A 16,232-nucleotide genomic window follows, 5' to 3' on the forward strand; every position below is an offset into this window, starting at 1 on the left:
ACCTACAAGATTGGTTACTCAAAAGTTTTATTCAGGCCTGTTTAGTGTTTCAGCTACATTTTTTTTTTCTCTAAAACCTACTAACCCCGCATATATTCATTTCTGAACGCAAAAACCCACAACACTCTTAAAATCCAATCAACAACTAATAGGTATAGAATCGAATGTGTTTTTTTTCTTCAATAATCTAGTGTGCATTTGAAAGTCTGTGGGTGGTGATTTATTCAAGTCTTTTCACTACCTTCATGTACAGCACACACAATATTTTCACGGCTATGATTTGGCAAGTCTTCCTTATTTTTTAGGGAACACTTTAATATTCATATTTAACGCTCTTTGTTTTAGGAACACCAGAAGGACCGCTGAGGTTTGGATGGATGAGTTCAAACTGTTCTACTACTCGGCTCGACCGGCTGCCAGAGGAAAATCCTATGGAGAGTGAGTGACTGATAGCTTGTGTGCGTTTATGTGTGTATATCTGCTGTATAATGAGGAGGCATTAGGGAAAAGATTCATCTCTTATTCCTCTCATTCTCTTCTCTCTTATCAGCATTCACGGCAGGCAGGAGCTCCGCAAGAGTCTCAACTGCAAATCCTTCAAGTGGTATCTGGACAACGTCTATCCGGAGCTCAAGTGAGTTGAGGAGTCAGTGCGGTGTGTGTATTTGAGTGTCTGCGGGTGGTGATTGATGATTGTAAAGTGCCATGTTATTATTTAGCACGGCAGCGTATGGCCCCTCTGTGTCTAAAGCTGTTTTGTAGTTCGCTAGTGCTGTCTGTCTGCTCACGTCTGTCTCAATGGAAAACTTTCCACCCACTAAGGCAGATTTCTCATACTCTATGTTTGTTATTGTGTTGTCCTTTAAAAACAAGTATGTTAGAATCTTTTTTGTGTATTATTCAGTATGTTGATGTAAATTAGTCAACAAAAATTCAATTTTAGTTAAAGACCCCAATTTTTAAGGGTCCCATGAAATTAAAATAAAAAAGTAGATGTTAGTTTCAGTCTGTTAGTCTTAAGGATAATTATTAGGGTGCCTCAAAACTAGGGATGAATATGGAAACCCGGTACTTTATCAGAATCGGTGCTAAATTATAAAAGACCGAAGTATCGATAAGCTCTGACGTTAACGGTTCTGCTATCTGTACTGGAGAATTTTTGCTGAATAAACATTACATACAGTAGCATAAATTAACTGGCCAACCTTTTTCATTTTGTGATTTTTGATATTCGTCTGCACAGTTGGCAATCTCACATGAGAAATGCTTGTGTTAAGTAGTAATACCGTTAAAACCTTAACAATACCCATCCCTACTCAAAACAGACAAAATTTTCGTTTATAAAATATAAAAGTGATATAAACATCCACAGCTTGCAGTTTTTCACGCCTAAATGGATTTTTTTCACGTCACCTCATATTTCAGTTTCTCATCAAGTCTTGAACAATTAAACGCTCTCAAGCATCAGACATATGTATCAAGTAACAAGACGCTTCTCATTTTGCACCACAAAAATGTGTTGTCAGTGATTCCAGTTTCACTTCCGTAACTGATATTTGAACTGATATTGTAACACATTTGCACAATGCCAGTCTATGGCTACCTGCGAAAAATGATGCTAAAAACACTGTAGCTGTTGTGTTTTGTCAACTTTATCTCAAAAACAAGACAGATCATTTATTTTATCTTGATTTATGCAATTATAATCACTAAAGCCATGGAATCAATGCTTTAGTAACAGTAAATTATGTCTACCCTTGTTCTTTTTGATGATACATTGAGCTGTCACGATTTCAGGAAAGGTAAAGGAGCGAGGACTCAAATAGAGGAAAAATTGGTATTTATTAATTGTAAAAATAAAATAAAAAGGCAACAAGAACCACCCTAAGGTGAAAAAAAACAAATAAACTTGATTGGACAAGGCTGGCAAGTATCAGAGCTGGACAAAACAGGACACGATTTAACTGGATACGACATATGACGAACTGGCACTGGACAGGAGACATGAGGAGACAAACAAACAGGTTAACTGAATAAACTAATAATGGGATAACAAGGAGGGTGGGACTAGACAATAGACAGGAGAGCACATGACACAAAGAGGCAACACAAGCCATGTACTCACGAAAAAACAGGACTAAAAAACACAAAGGCAGTGAGAGAACCCATTAATCGTTGTTCACAAGAAACACAACACTAAAGCACGCGGCCACTATGAAACCACCAGGCCATGTGCTTTACACAGCACCAACAAAAGACACAAGCACACGATAAATAAAAACACTCGCCGTGCACTCACATCTGATGTGCATGTTCTATCCCAGTGCCAACCAAAACCAACTAGACTGAGAGGCTGAGAATAAAGCAGCAAGCCACTGACAAAACAAACACAAACACCAAGACGAGAGCAAGAATCCTAAGCAAGCCCAGACCTCATGTGCCCACATCAAGCGGGAGCATGCACGGCCTGAGCGTGGCCAAGTTCAAAGACAAATACAGATAATGACAAGAAATGTTCAACCTGAGAAAACTTGAGCCGAGCACAACATACTAGACGAGACAGGACTAGTGTCCAGGCTCTACCACCAAAACAAGAGTTAACAAGACCGAAATGGCAGAATCCTGACATGAGCACATTTTTCCGAAAACAAGTAAAACTATAACAGTCTAAACTTCAATTTAAAAATTTTAAGTGTTCATTTAAATACACAGAAGCTGCTCTGTTATAGTTTAGGAGATTTCCAAATCTTTCGAATTTCTTTAAGCTTCCCTTTAAAAAAAAAAAAAACAAGCTAATGTTTTTTTGGATGACATTTTTGGAAGAATTGACTTATTTGAAGAAAATGTATTGATACCAATGTGTGTAATTAGATTTCAGAAAATATAAAGTTGGAATAAAATGGAAGTGGTGAACTTATGCATTGTGATGTCCTTATAAATTTACCAGATTATCAAAGATGAAAAAAAAGTTGGATTTTTCAGTTGTTGATCTTGATTTTGAGGTGCACTCAAAAATGAAATAAATCTTATGAAATGTTGTGCATACCTCTGGAATTTTTATTGGAAGATTGATTTAAAGGTAAAAAGGTAAATGAAAGATGTACTGTACTTGGATGAATAATTCACAGATGTTCAGAACCCACAAAATAAATAGGGTAAACTAATATTTTTCATTCAAATGTTCATTTTGCATTGACAATTCATTCATTCATTTTCTTTTCGGCTTAGTCCCTTTATTAATCTAGGGTCGCCACAGCGGAATGAACTGCCATCTTATCCACCACGTTTTAGGCAGTGGAAGCCCTTCCAGCCGCAACCCATCTTTGAGAAACATCCATCCACACTCACTCATACACTACGGACAATTTAGCCTTCCCAATTCACCTGTACCACATGTCTTTGGACTGTGGGGGAAAACGGAGCACCCGTAGGAAACCCCCGCGAACGCAGGGAGAACATTCAAACTCCACACAGAAATGCCAACTGACCCATCTGAGGCTCGAACCAATGACCTTCTTGCTGTGAGGCAACAGCACTACCTACTGCACCACTGTGTCGCCCCGCATTGACAATATCATTGGATATTTATAGCTTTGTATGGCTGAATTTTCATGTAAATCTTTATGTTGGTTTTTCATATAAATACTGGCATTTTGGTCACTCTGTTAATATGACATACAGTGAGTAGTATAGCAACTGCTCTAAATACAACCAAAACTTATGCGGGCACATCATGAATATTATAAGTTAAAAGCTTTGCTCCCTTTTTCCTTCTCATTGTCATTACTCTAGTTTACTTGCCCTTGACAGCTGCTTATGATTTTATTATCATTCTTTTTCACGTGCAGGTCATTTTAGATACCACATTACCAAATAATAATTTAAACAGGCAAACAAAAAAAATTATAATAAACAGTTATGCTTGTCATGTGAATTTGTCCTAGAGCAACTATTGAGAGCTTGCTTAAATTTTAAACCCTCTTTTCTGTATGTGTGTTAATATAATACTATTGTGCTTAATTCCCTGAATCCAGAGTACCTGATGATTCTGATGCCAAGTCTGGTGTGATCCGGCAGAGACAGAACTGTCTAGAGTCTCGAGTAGTCGAAGGGCAGGATCTCCCAGTGCTCACACTCGCACCTTGCGTCATCACCAAAGACATACCAGCAGCCAATCAGGTACAAGACTCCATGACATAATATAAGAAAGAGCATGCATTAAACAGCTTTCTTTTCATACATCAATAAATACTTGTACTATCATTCACTCTTAAAAATAAAGCTTTCAAAACGGGGTTTTGGCTGAAATGCAATAGAAGAGTCATATTGAATTCCTCAAAGAACATTTTAAGAATTCTTAAGACGTTTTACTCTATAAAGAAACTTTTGTGGAAAGGAAAGGTTCTATGGATGTTGTAGTTCCTTCATGGAACCATCGATAGAGTGGAGGAACCATGACGTCACCCTGTAGGCCAATCGGCTGGTAGCATAAAACTGGTTCCCTAGATAAAATCCCCATAGGATTTTCCCATAGGCTTTTCAAAGATTGCAAATAATAAGCTCTGTGTTCAGACATAGTTCATTACACTTGCTCGTTTTGTCCAACCAGATATTCCTCACACGATAATATATGTTTTTTCACTTTTGGGTGACATTAGGTGGTTTCACATTAGGCTATAAACAGACTACAGTGACTTCAGGGCGCTCTCTTGTTACGTCAGCACCACCCTGCTAATGACAATGTTTTAAGCTTATTTTTAGAAATATGATACATGTCAAAGATTTACTCTCTCAATTTATTATATTATAATCCACCCAGTATATTATATTTAAATATGTAAAAAATAAAAAACAATTGTACAAAGATCTACATGTCTTTTGGATAGGTTTCCTATGGAAATACATTTGTTTCACTTTACAGTTTTAAAAAAAAACTTACTGTATGTGTTCTAAATGTGCATATTATTATCATATTTAAATAAGTTTATCGTGCACGTACAGGCTGCTTACATAAGTGAAGCCTGCAAGTCCCATCATGGATAGAGAACAACATTCAATATCCTTTTTTTGTCACGAAGTACAGCGAAAAGCAGCCCTTACATTCACATATGCTATATCTTTTGAGGGTGAGCATACATATTGCAGTTATGACATACAGTTAAATGTGTTCAAATAAAAAAAAACATCAAACATCATTAGATGTGTGTTAATGTAAAACAATCACGTTAAAATCTCAGTAAATATTTATAATTTAAAAAAAAAAAATTCAATTGAACGTTTGCATTACTGAAAGCAATAAAGAGACAGCTGCACTATGATAAGCAGTATTTTCATAAAATAGATTTATTAAAATAAATGATCAACAAATGAATCTGTCACGACGTCCTCTACAAGTTCAATTCAAGTTTAAGCAAAGGCTACACAGATTTTGAATGCCCAATTAGAAAAATACTACAAACTATAAAAATATTTATGAAATACTTACATTTACATTTACATTTAGTCATTTAGCAGACGCTTTTATCCAAAGCGACTTACAAATGAGGACAAGGAAGCAATTTACACAACTATAAGAGCAACAGTGAATAAGTGCTACTTAAATAACAGACAAATCTCTCTATGTCTCTGACATCGCCTGTAGTCCCATTTAGCATCTTGATAGCAACTGTCTTTTAAAAAATTCTAAAGTGGTGTGTAACATATGTGTTTTATGTCATAGAATAAAACATGAAAGTATCTTGAGTTTGTGTTAGCCACGAACTTTATTAAAGCGGTTTAACCGAAACCCCATTCAAAAAAACCCTTTGACTTTAGGACGAGGTGTTCTTGCATACAAATTGATGTCATAGTTCCTCCACTTTATACTAATAAAGAACCTTTAATTTAAAAAATGTTGCTTGAATTATCTTATGAAGAATCTTGTGATCATTTCAGTTTGGCAAAAAAAAGTGTACCCATGCTTTAATGATCACATAAAGCATATCGTGAAAGCATTGTGGTCATATTTTCAACTAAACAGTTTGGTCAAGTGAATGCAGTGTGTATTTTTACTCTCACGCCAGGAATCGGTGACATCTCACACGGTTAGGCAGTGACTCGGAGATGCTAGATTACATTAAATGCTATGCTACCAGGGGCATGTTGAAAGGGCAGCTTTTTACAGCAGGGTAATGGGATTTAATTCAGGTCACATTTGTGCACTGCTGTGTAATTATATTAAACAAAGAGGTGCCCTCTGGTCTCTGCACAGCTAATCTGCCCTACTGTCACCCTTCATGGCTCTCTCACCTGCTCATGAGACCTGGAGAAAAAAACAGTGTTGTGCGTCATTCAGAATTGAATTGAGGATGGTTATTGAAGCCTATTCAATTCCTAAAATATAATTTGGGCTGTACAGCAGGACACAGAAGTAAAATCTGATGAAAAATTGTTCACATTTTGTCAATACTACATGAGTTATCATTAAAAACGACATACTTTAAAAAACGAATGGTACATTATATTATATTTTATTATATTAAAACCATCCTTTAGGGACCATAATTGAAAGACTATGCAAATAAAAAATTCAAAGGGAGATGATTTTTGTAGAAAAGATTTGAAAATGATTGTCAATTATTACATTTTAATGAGAAGAAGGTTTCTCATTGTTGGGTTGCGGGTGGAAGAGCATCCGCTGAGTAAAACATATGCTGGATAAGTTGGCGGTTCATTCCGCTGTGACCCGTGATTAATAAAGTTACTAAGGTGAAAAGAAAATGAATGAATGATGGGAACAAGACTGACATTATGATTTTTAGTCCTACTGATATAAAAATGGGTGCTAACACTGATGGGCTCTTCGCTTCCCTATGCTAATTCCACTGTTAAAAATTTGGCTTTAATGATGAATATGGATTTTAAACTTGACAAACATGTACTGTGGTACAGTCAAGGTTTTATCAGCTAAGGCTTCCAGATTTTTGCAAGACTATATTTAATAAGACTATATTTGGGCTAGGGCTGGGCTGATAAACGATATTTGTCAATAACAATGATAAGCTCTGGACTTTTTTTACTCTTTATCACGGGTCTTAAACTCCCAGCCTGCGCGCCCTCCTCCGCCCTGCAACTCACAACTGATGTCAAAAAAAAAACCCCCCAAAAAAAGTTTTTGAATCACTATCATTGTTGCGCTATAGCGTATAGCCACTTGTGGTTTTGACCTACTGCCTATTGGATGTTTAAAGTACTGCACTACTGTATATTATACTGCATTTCAGTTTTACTTTCATTTTTTTTCTCAGTGTGCGGTCGAGAGTAACGCAGATGCAGATTATTTCTGGGGCTGATTTAAACGTTAAAAAAATGTGCATACATGCTCTATTTTTACTAAAGCTCTATTTTTGTAAATATTCAAGGGTCATTTGATTATTATCAGTTTTATACCACCTGTATTTTGCTATTCTATACACGTTATGCTGAGGGTGTAATAAATCTGCTAATTTTGCTAGTATTCGATTCAAATGGTCCCATTTCATAGATTTTCCTCATATGCGTATTAAGATTTCTAACAACTATGTACAGTACATTTTACTGCTGGATGAATTAAACATGTTAATGTGAATATATACTTACTTTTTCCCTCTTTGTTGTAGTTTTACAAAAAAGAAAGATATTAAGAAAACCAATTGCCAGTAAAGTTACTCAAACTGTTTCTGCTTTTCCTTACTATCTGTTAAACTTTTGGTAAAGCCACAATTGGTTGAGACCGAACAAGATTAATAATTATTATCATCATTATTAGGACTATTTAAATGTCAAAATGCTAATTTAAACAGCCACAGATATATTTCAGCAGTATATTTTAAATGTGCTGATTTGTTCATTTGTGACAGGTAATGCTTGAATTATAAACATCATGTCTGTTGTTCGAAGATGCACCAATTATGTCACTTTTTTCTTGGCCCCCCTGCCAATTTGAGTTTGAGACCCCTGCTCTATATTGATCTAAGACCCAATCACACAGCTGAAATGTGCAATAATGGAAAAAAGTGTGCTGATATTAAAGATGTACCGAATTTTTGCCCACCAAAAATTTGTCGGCCGAAAATGTTATTCTATATAATGGACTTCTTATTTTTGTGGCTTCAGTCTTTGTTGGGATGCTCTTTTAAATCTGGAAGCATTAACAACTTATATCAAAATATGTATAATTATCATTCAATATGGAAAATAATTCTAGAGATTGCATTTTTGCCATATCGCCCAGCCCTAATTTGAACACATAAAAAGGAGAATATTTCCTCTGGAATGGCTTCATTTCCATTGAATTCCAATTTTAGAACTGATTTTAAGGTTTTAGTGCTTGTTTATAAAGCCTTACATGACCTTGCCCCAACCTGACTTTCTGATCTATAATTCAATTGCACGCTCCATCCAGGTCTCTGAGGTCAGCTGACTTTATGCTCCTTACTCTGAAACACAAGGGAGATTGTACCTTTGCAGTAGCTGGAATGCATTACCATTGTCTGTAAGGACGGCCAAAACTTTGTCTGATTTTAAAACTAGTCCTAAAACACATTTCTATTTATTGAGAGCTTGCCTTTTCTTTCTTTTTTCTTTATCTTATTGTTGTTTGCTTTATGACCCTTTATGCACAGCACTTTGGTCAAGTGCTGTTGTTTTTAAATGTGCTTTACAGTGTTAATTTTGACAGCAAATTCTGATTTAGTCTTAGTCTTAGTCTTTGGAATAATACACCATTTAGTTTTAGTCCTATTTTAGTCATCTGAAATCTTTTAGTCTTAGTCTAGTTTAGTTGACTAAATATCATAAGAGTTTTAGTCTTAGTTTAGTCTTAAGTCTTTTAGTCTTAGTCTAGTTTTAGTAGACCAAATATTAGCAGATTTTTCTCTATAATTCACGTAATTGTAAGTATAATTCAATATATGGAGGCATATATAGAATACAGGCACATATCTAATTGTTGTAATAAAAAACATTTTATTACATGTCAAAAACATGAGTCTTTTTCACAAAAAATAACCATAAGACCTGCTCTCCCTGAACAATATACATGCTCCCTGAAAAAGATATGCATTGTCCCTGAATTATATTAAACGCATATGACATTCTTTCAAGATAAAGTACAGCATTATTGAAATAGATAATCAATGAACTTACTGTCTTCTACAGTCTTTGCAAAATCAAAAGCATAAAGAAATATAAAGTGCAATTCTCGAAAATTAAAATAACTGGTTGTAATGCCACTGCACAAGGTATCTAAATACAAAAAATAAAAATCACTACTGTAAATGTCCATGTACCTCAAGAGAAGTTAAATAACTTCTAAGACAATGCCTTGCTACTCTGTAAAATCAACAAGATTTTGAACAGAACAAATTAGTGCAATTCTTAAATGTAGAACAAAATATGTATTGGCTGCAATTGCACACAATGCCAAAGAAATAGTCCTTAAAGTTCAAGTAAATAAAAACTACTCTCTGCTCTTGGTCTGTTGTTTCTTTGATTCTGTCTTGTACTTTGAAGACCTTAGGAAATCTGAGATGGCCTGCTGCTGTGTTGGACTAGTAGCATCACTAGCTTTATTTCCACCTGGCCCATGGTCATCAGACATCTTCTGTATCTATGAGGATATATAAATGATATACAAAGTTGTGATATTTTCTTCTTTCTTGCCATATAACACACACACACACACACACACACACACACACACACACACACACACACACACACACACACACACACACACACACACACACACACACACACACGTTTTGTCGAGTCATATATAACACCACAACATCTATTATAATAGTACACATATATTTATATTAATTAATTCAGCGAGACAATTCGTTTAATCAATACTATTTAAAGTTAATTTCCTTTGGCTTCAATTTTATTTTAAGTTTAGCAGAATCACGGTGGTTTATCTTATAAAATAACCTTAACGTTAGCGTTTATGCTTACCTTGGTGTGTATTTCTGGATGAGCCGTCTGTAAATGTCGCTTCAAGTTGGTGGTGTTTTTCCCAGCGATTTTTACTCCACATGGTTTACAGACACTCTTGTTGTCATATGTGAAGTTTGACCAGATGTCAATTCTTCGTTTTCGTCCTAGACCAAGCTCTGACATTTCTGTCTGTCTGTTCATGAGACGCTGCCCTCGGACCGAGTGAACAAAACTTTAGCGTGTTGCTAACGAAAAGTCAACTTAAATTAACCTAAGCTTTGTAACCAAGTATAATGTGTAACTAAATATAATGTATAACAAACATCCTCATAACTTGAAACCGGGGCTTTTGTTTTGAAAATGGCTTTGCCAAGATCAACCTGCCCCCAAAAGATTCGCTGTGATTGGATTTCCCCACAAAAGGGTAGTTCTTATTGGATCTCTTCTCCATTCGTCCCGCCCCAACATTTTCCTCTCGTTTTTATTCGTTGACTAAAGTGTCAGTTAAATTTCGTCATCGTCTTCGTCATCGTATCTGACTTTTTATTTAGTTTTTATTTAGTTTTCGTCTGTAAAAAATGTTCGTTGACGAATATTTTTCGTCATAGTCTTCGTCAACAAAATTAACACTGGTGCTTTACAAATGAACTGAAACTGAAACAATTCTTAAGTTGCATAATAGGTGTAGCTTAATAACAGCAATTGTTGTAATTATATTCCATCACTTATTTCATTCTCTTAATATATCTACATGAATCAGACCCTCCAGGAGTTTGCTGGCACATTTCTATGTATTTATTTATTTGATATTTGTGGCCTAAAATTAGTCCTTTTGTGATGACCTTTCTCAAAACGTATGGCATTGTTTGCTTCAATTCAATTCAATTCAATTCACCTTTATTTGTATAGCGCTTATACAATGTAGATTGTGTCAAAGCAGCTTCACATAAAAGGTCACAGTAAATAGGAACAGTGTAGTTCAGTTTGTAGTGTTTAAGTTCAGTTCAGTTGAGCTCAGTTCAGTGTGGTTTAATAATCACTACTGAGAGTCCAAATATTGAAGAGCAAATCCAACGATGCGCAGCTCTACAGATCCTGAACCATGCAAGCCAGTGGCGACAGCGGAGAGGGAAAAAAAAACCAGGCTCAGTTGGGCACGACCATTTTAATTTCTCCGCTGGCCAAACGTCTTGTGCAGAGCTGCAGTCTCAATGGCGGAGGCTGGAAGCTGGCCTCAGCGAAGACTCGTCTGTCTCTGGAGCGTCACAGGAATCAGTCTCATGTTCGCCACTCCTCCATGACCATCACAGTAGCTGCTCAGGATTCGGCCAGGTCCAGGATATAAAAAAACTTGGGATCATCTCGTCGTTGGTCTTGGATCGAGTCAGTGACTCTGCATAGTCTGAGGGCCTCGGGAAGAGTATCCCCAGGTGGAAATGGAGAATAAAGAAAATAATTAGCGTAGCTGATGTTCACAGTCTATATCAACAAGATGCATAACCTGTGTGGAAGCCCCCAAGTGGTGCACTAAGTGTATGCTTTACTGAACAGATAGGTCTTTAATCTAGTTTTGAATTGGGAGAGTGTGTCTGAGCCTCGGACGTTATCAGGAAGGCTATTCCAGAGTTTAGGAGCTATAAATGAGAAGGCTCGACCTCCTTTACTCGACTTTGCTATTCTAGGTACTACCAGAAGCCCTGAGTTTTGAGACCTTAAAGAGCGAGTTGGATTGTAGCGAGACAGAAGATTGGTTAGATAAACAGGAGCTAGATTATTTAAAGCTTTATATGTAAGAAGCAATATTTTAAATTCAATACGAAACTTAACAGGCAGCCAGTGTAAGGAGGATAAAATTGGGGTGATGTGATCAAATTTTCTAGACCTGGTAAGAACTCTGGCAGCTGCATTTTGTACTAATTGAAGTTTGTTAATAGAGGATGCTGGGCAGCCAGCAAACAGTGCATTACAGTAGTCCAGCCTAGAAGTCATAAAAGCATGGACTAGCTTCTCTGCATCTGAGATGGATAGCATACTTCGTAACTTAGCGATATTTCTCAGATGAAAGAAAGCAGTTTTTGTGACATGGGATATATGATTTTTAAAAGTTAAATTACTGTCTAATATGACACCCAGATCTTTTATAGTAGAGCTAACGCTAACTTTGTATCCCTCTAATTGTAGGTAGAGTTGTGAGATCTGCTGTGTACAGGATTTAGGCCCAATAAGTAATAATTCTGTTTTGTCTGAGTTTAAGAGAAGATAATTGTTGGTCATCCAGTCTTTAACATCTTTAATACACTCAGTTAGCTTGGACAGATTAGACGTCTCGTCAGGTTTAGTTGAAATATATAATTGAGTATCATCTGCATAGCAGTGAAAGCTGATCCCATGTCTTCTAATAATGTCTCCCAGGGGTAGCATGTATATTGTAAACAGCAAAGGGCCTAAAACTGATCCTTGAGGCACCCCGTATTTTACTGGGCTGATTTGTGAAGGCTGTCCATTAATATTCACAAACTGGTAACGGTCAGATAAGTATGACTTAAACCATTGTAGGGCATGTCCCTGGACACCTGTAGACTTTAAGCGATTAATAAGGATACCATGGTCAATGGTGTCAAATGCCGCACTAAGATCGAGTAGAACTAATAGCGAGATGCACCCTTGGTCAGCAGCTAAGAGTAAATCGTTGGTTATTTTCACTAATGCAGTTTCTGTACTGTGATGAGCTCTGAAACCTGACTGAAACACGTCAAAAACATTGTTGGTCTGCAGAAAGGAGCATAATTGAGCAGAAACAACTTTTTCTAGTATTTTAGATATAAATGGAAGGTTTGAAATAGACCTATAATTAGCTAAGTTGCTGGGTTCCAGTTGTGGTTTCTTAATAATAGGTTTAATAACAGCTAACTTGTAAGGATTTGGAACATGGCCTAGGGATAAAGAAGAGTTGATAATGTTAAGAAGAGGTTCTCCTATAACAGGTAGCAATTCTTTCAGTAACTTTGTTGGAATTGGGTCCAATATACACGTAGCTGATTTAGAGCTATTTATAATTTTGTCTAGCTCTTCCTGTTTTATGATTTTAAAGCACTGTAGGTTATTTAGATTCAGAGACGTGTTTACTGGATCTGAAGTATAAGGCGGTGCAGAAAGTTTAATATCTCCTATTTTCTGTCTAAAGCCTTCTATTTTATCACTGAAAAAATTCATGAAGTCATCACTACTAATTTGCGGTGGAACGTTTTGTTCCAAAGATGACCGATTATTTGTTAATTTAGCAATGGTGTTAAATAAGAATCTAGGATTGTTATGATTATTTTCTATCAGTTTGCGGAGGTGCTCAGCCCTGGCAGATTTTAAAGCCCTCCTATAGCTGGACATACTGTCTTTGTATGCAATTCTAAAAACTTCTAAATTAGTTTTTTTCCATTTACGTTCCAGGGCACGGGTTGCTGTTTTTAGAGCGCGGGTTTGACTATTATACCACGGTGTAGATTTATTCTCTCTAGCCTTTTTTAGTTTGATGGGTGCCACAGTATTTAAAGTGCTAGTAAAGATGGCATCCATACTGCTGGTTACTACATCAAGGTCATTTGCGTTTGCGGGTGCATTTCGAAGTAGAGAAAGATCAGGTAAGTTATTTATAAATTCATCTTTAGTGGATGGAACAATAGTTCTACTAGGACGATATATCGGAGCGGATCTGCTAATTTCAGGTAAACACAGCTTATATAGTAAGAGGTAGTGGTCTGTAATATCATCACTTTGTGGTATAATGTCTACATCAATGACCTCAATTCCATAAGACAGAATTAGATCTAGTGTATGCTTTAGGCGATGAGTTGGACCAATAACATTTTGCTTTATTCCTAGTGAGACCAGCAAGTCCGTAAACGCGAGCCCTAATGTGTCGTTAGCGTCATCTATGTGGATGTTAAAGTCTCCTACTATTAGTATTTTATCAGTTTTAACTAGTAAGTCAGAGATAAAATCAGAAAACTCTTTTAGAAAATTGACATAGGGTCCTGGGGGTCTATATATGGTGATTAGAGCGAGAGATAACAAAGGTTTTTGCATAGTGTTTGGAAGGACAACATTAAGCGCTAGTACTTCAAAGGAGCTAAATATAAGTCCGTTTCTCTGATTAACATTAAGAATATCACTAAAGATTGACGCGACTCCACCACCACGACCAGTTTGACGAGCCTCATGCTTATATAACAATCCTGGAGGAGTTGCCTCATTTAAACTAGTATAGTCATTTTGTTTCAGCCAGGTTTCAGTGAGACAGAGTGCATTAAGATTTTTATCTGTTATTATTTCATTTATGATAAGTGCTTTAGGTGCTTGTGACCTGATGTTTAGGAGACCAAGCTTCATGAAGTTTGTATTTTCACTTTTTAGTGTTTTTCTGGTTTAATTCTTAATAGATTATTTCTGGAGCACACAGTACGTTTGTTTCTTGATCTAATAATACGAGGAACAGACACAGTCTCTATGTGGTTAGCTAGGTATGCATTACTGATATTTATGTGGGAGGAATAGGAGTCTGTGTGGCTAAATTGCGAATTTTGTGAATTTTTACTTACTAGTCAGATAGAGCGAAGTGTTCTGGAGATGTTGTCCGACAGGAGTTCAGCTCCAGCTCGACTGGGGTGCAGCCCGTCAGCGCGGAAAAGCCTTTGCTTCAATTTTTGTGTTTTGCTTTATATATATAAGAAAATGTTGTGAAAAGCTTGATCTCAAGAATCATCCTAGCTGTCAAACAACATCATTAGACGTTAATATAAGGTTAGATTTAGGTTGTGACGTCAGGTGACCAAAATTCAATGTCTAGCCAGCGTCCAAGGACATCGTTATATTGACGTCCAAAAACGATGTCAAATGACGTTAATATTTAGTTGATTTTAGGTTGTGTTGGAAAGTGACCAAAATCCAACATTGAGCCAACATCTTAAACCAACTTCATATTGACATCAAATACTGACTTTTATTTGTCAGGTATGGAAACCAAAATCCAACGTCTGATAGACATCATAGTTGTAAAGTCCACACAACGTCAAGCTGTAACATCATTAGACATTGATATTTGGTTGATTTTAGGTTGGACGTTGGACATTGATGTCAGCCTGAAGTTGGGTTCTGACATCAACCTGATTTTCATTTCCAAAAAATGCAACGTCCCACGACTTTGGGGTACAACATCAATCTGAAATCATGTTGATGTTCTGTGCCTCCTGGGATTGGATTTTATAAATCCTGGAAACACTGCTTAAGAATATGATAAAAGTCATGTGTGTACAGTATCTCCCATTCCTGCCACAATATTATGGTGCAGTTACTACAGTAAATAAGTGGTAAATCCACGAATAGCCTTTAACTTGATCATATATGGTAACAGTGTTTCCTCTGTTTGTCCGTGCCATTGAGAACAAAAGCACTGTTTCATCTGCCTTTAAACTAAATCATGAGACATTTGTGTTCTTTTCTAAATTTAAGCGCTTTTCTTCAGAGCTGCTCACATAATCGATTTGAGAACAACCTGCGTGTAAACAAACCTGAACTTGTGCTGCTTTAGGGTGTGATTTGCAAGAATGGATTAACAGTTTTTGTGGCACAAACAAGCAGCACCATTTAGTTCCACTTTATAGCATGCATTATAACATTATAACGTAACATTAAATCAAACCTTTATTAAACGCATTGTCCTTTCATCAAGGAAAAGTTAAACCATGATAATTAGTTATCAGGGTGTCCGTGGGGTATTAAAAAGTCTTAAAATATCTTAAATTTCAAAAACTAAATTTGAAATATTGTGTTGTAGTTCTTTAATCATTTTAAACGGGTCTTCATTTTTCTATGTCTATGTGTTACGACTTAAAATTTTAGCTTTAAGAGGTGACATTTTGATGTGACTCCATTCGTAGAGAGCTGGTGGCAAAATGACAACCAAATAATGCAAAAATAAGTTTTTTTTTTTTTTTTTTTTACAAAAGTTAAATGAATTCAAACAGCAAAAATAATATGTACAACTTTAAGTATCTCACAAAAGAAAATTAAAACAGTTAATATAGGTTATTAAGGAAAAGAGGATTTCAATCGGCGCCAAATAAAAGAAAGTAACATAACAAAAACCCCAAACTGGCTGAAAATTATCCTCTGAACTACCTAATAGAAACATCTTCAGCACTATCCATATCTAAACTACACTTATAACCAAAAATATATGTATTCAATTCAATTCACCTTTATTTGTATAGCGCTTTTAC

General features: G+C 36.1%; 1 protein-coding gene across 1 annotated transcript in view; it reads left to right on the top strand.

Annotated features, from left to right (window-relative positions):
* galnt14 (UDP-N-acetyl-alpha-D-galactosamine:polypeptide N-acetylgalactosaminyltransferase 14 (GalNAc-T14)) overlaps positions 1-16,232 on the top strand; it is a 115,262-nt gene that overhangs the window by 77,992 nt on the left and 21,038 nt on the right. Inside the window, exons 11-13 of the mRNA XM_056481125.1 lie at positions 346-438; positions 551-634; positions 4,035-4,179. Coding sequence (XP_056337100.1) covers positions 346-438; positions 551-634; positions 4,035-4,179 — 322 coding nt within the window. The remainder of the gene's footprint in view (positions 1-345; positions 439-550; positions 635-4,034; positions 4,180-16,232) is intronic.

The sequence above is a fragment of the Danio aesculapii genome, chromosome 20, assembly GCF_903798145.1.
Source record: "Danio aesculapii chromosome 20, fDanAes4.1, whole genome shotgun sequence".
NCBI lineage: Eukaryota > Metazoa > Chordata > Actinopteri > Cypriniformes > Danionidae > Danio > Danio aesculapii.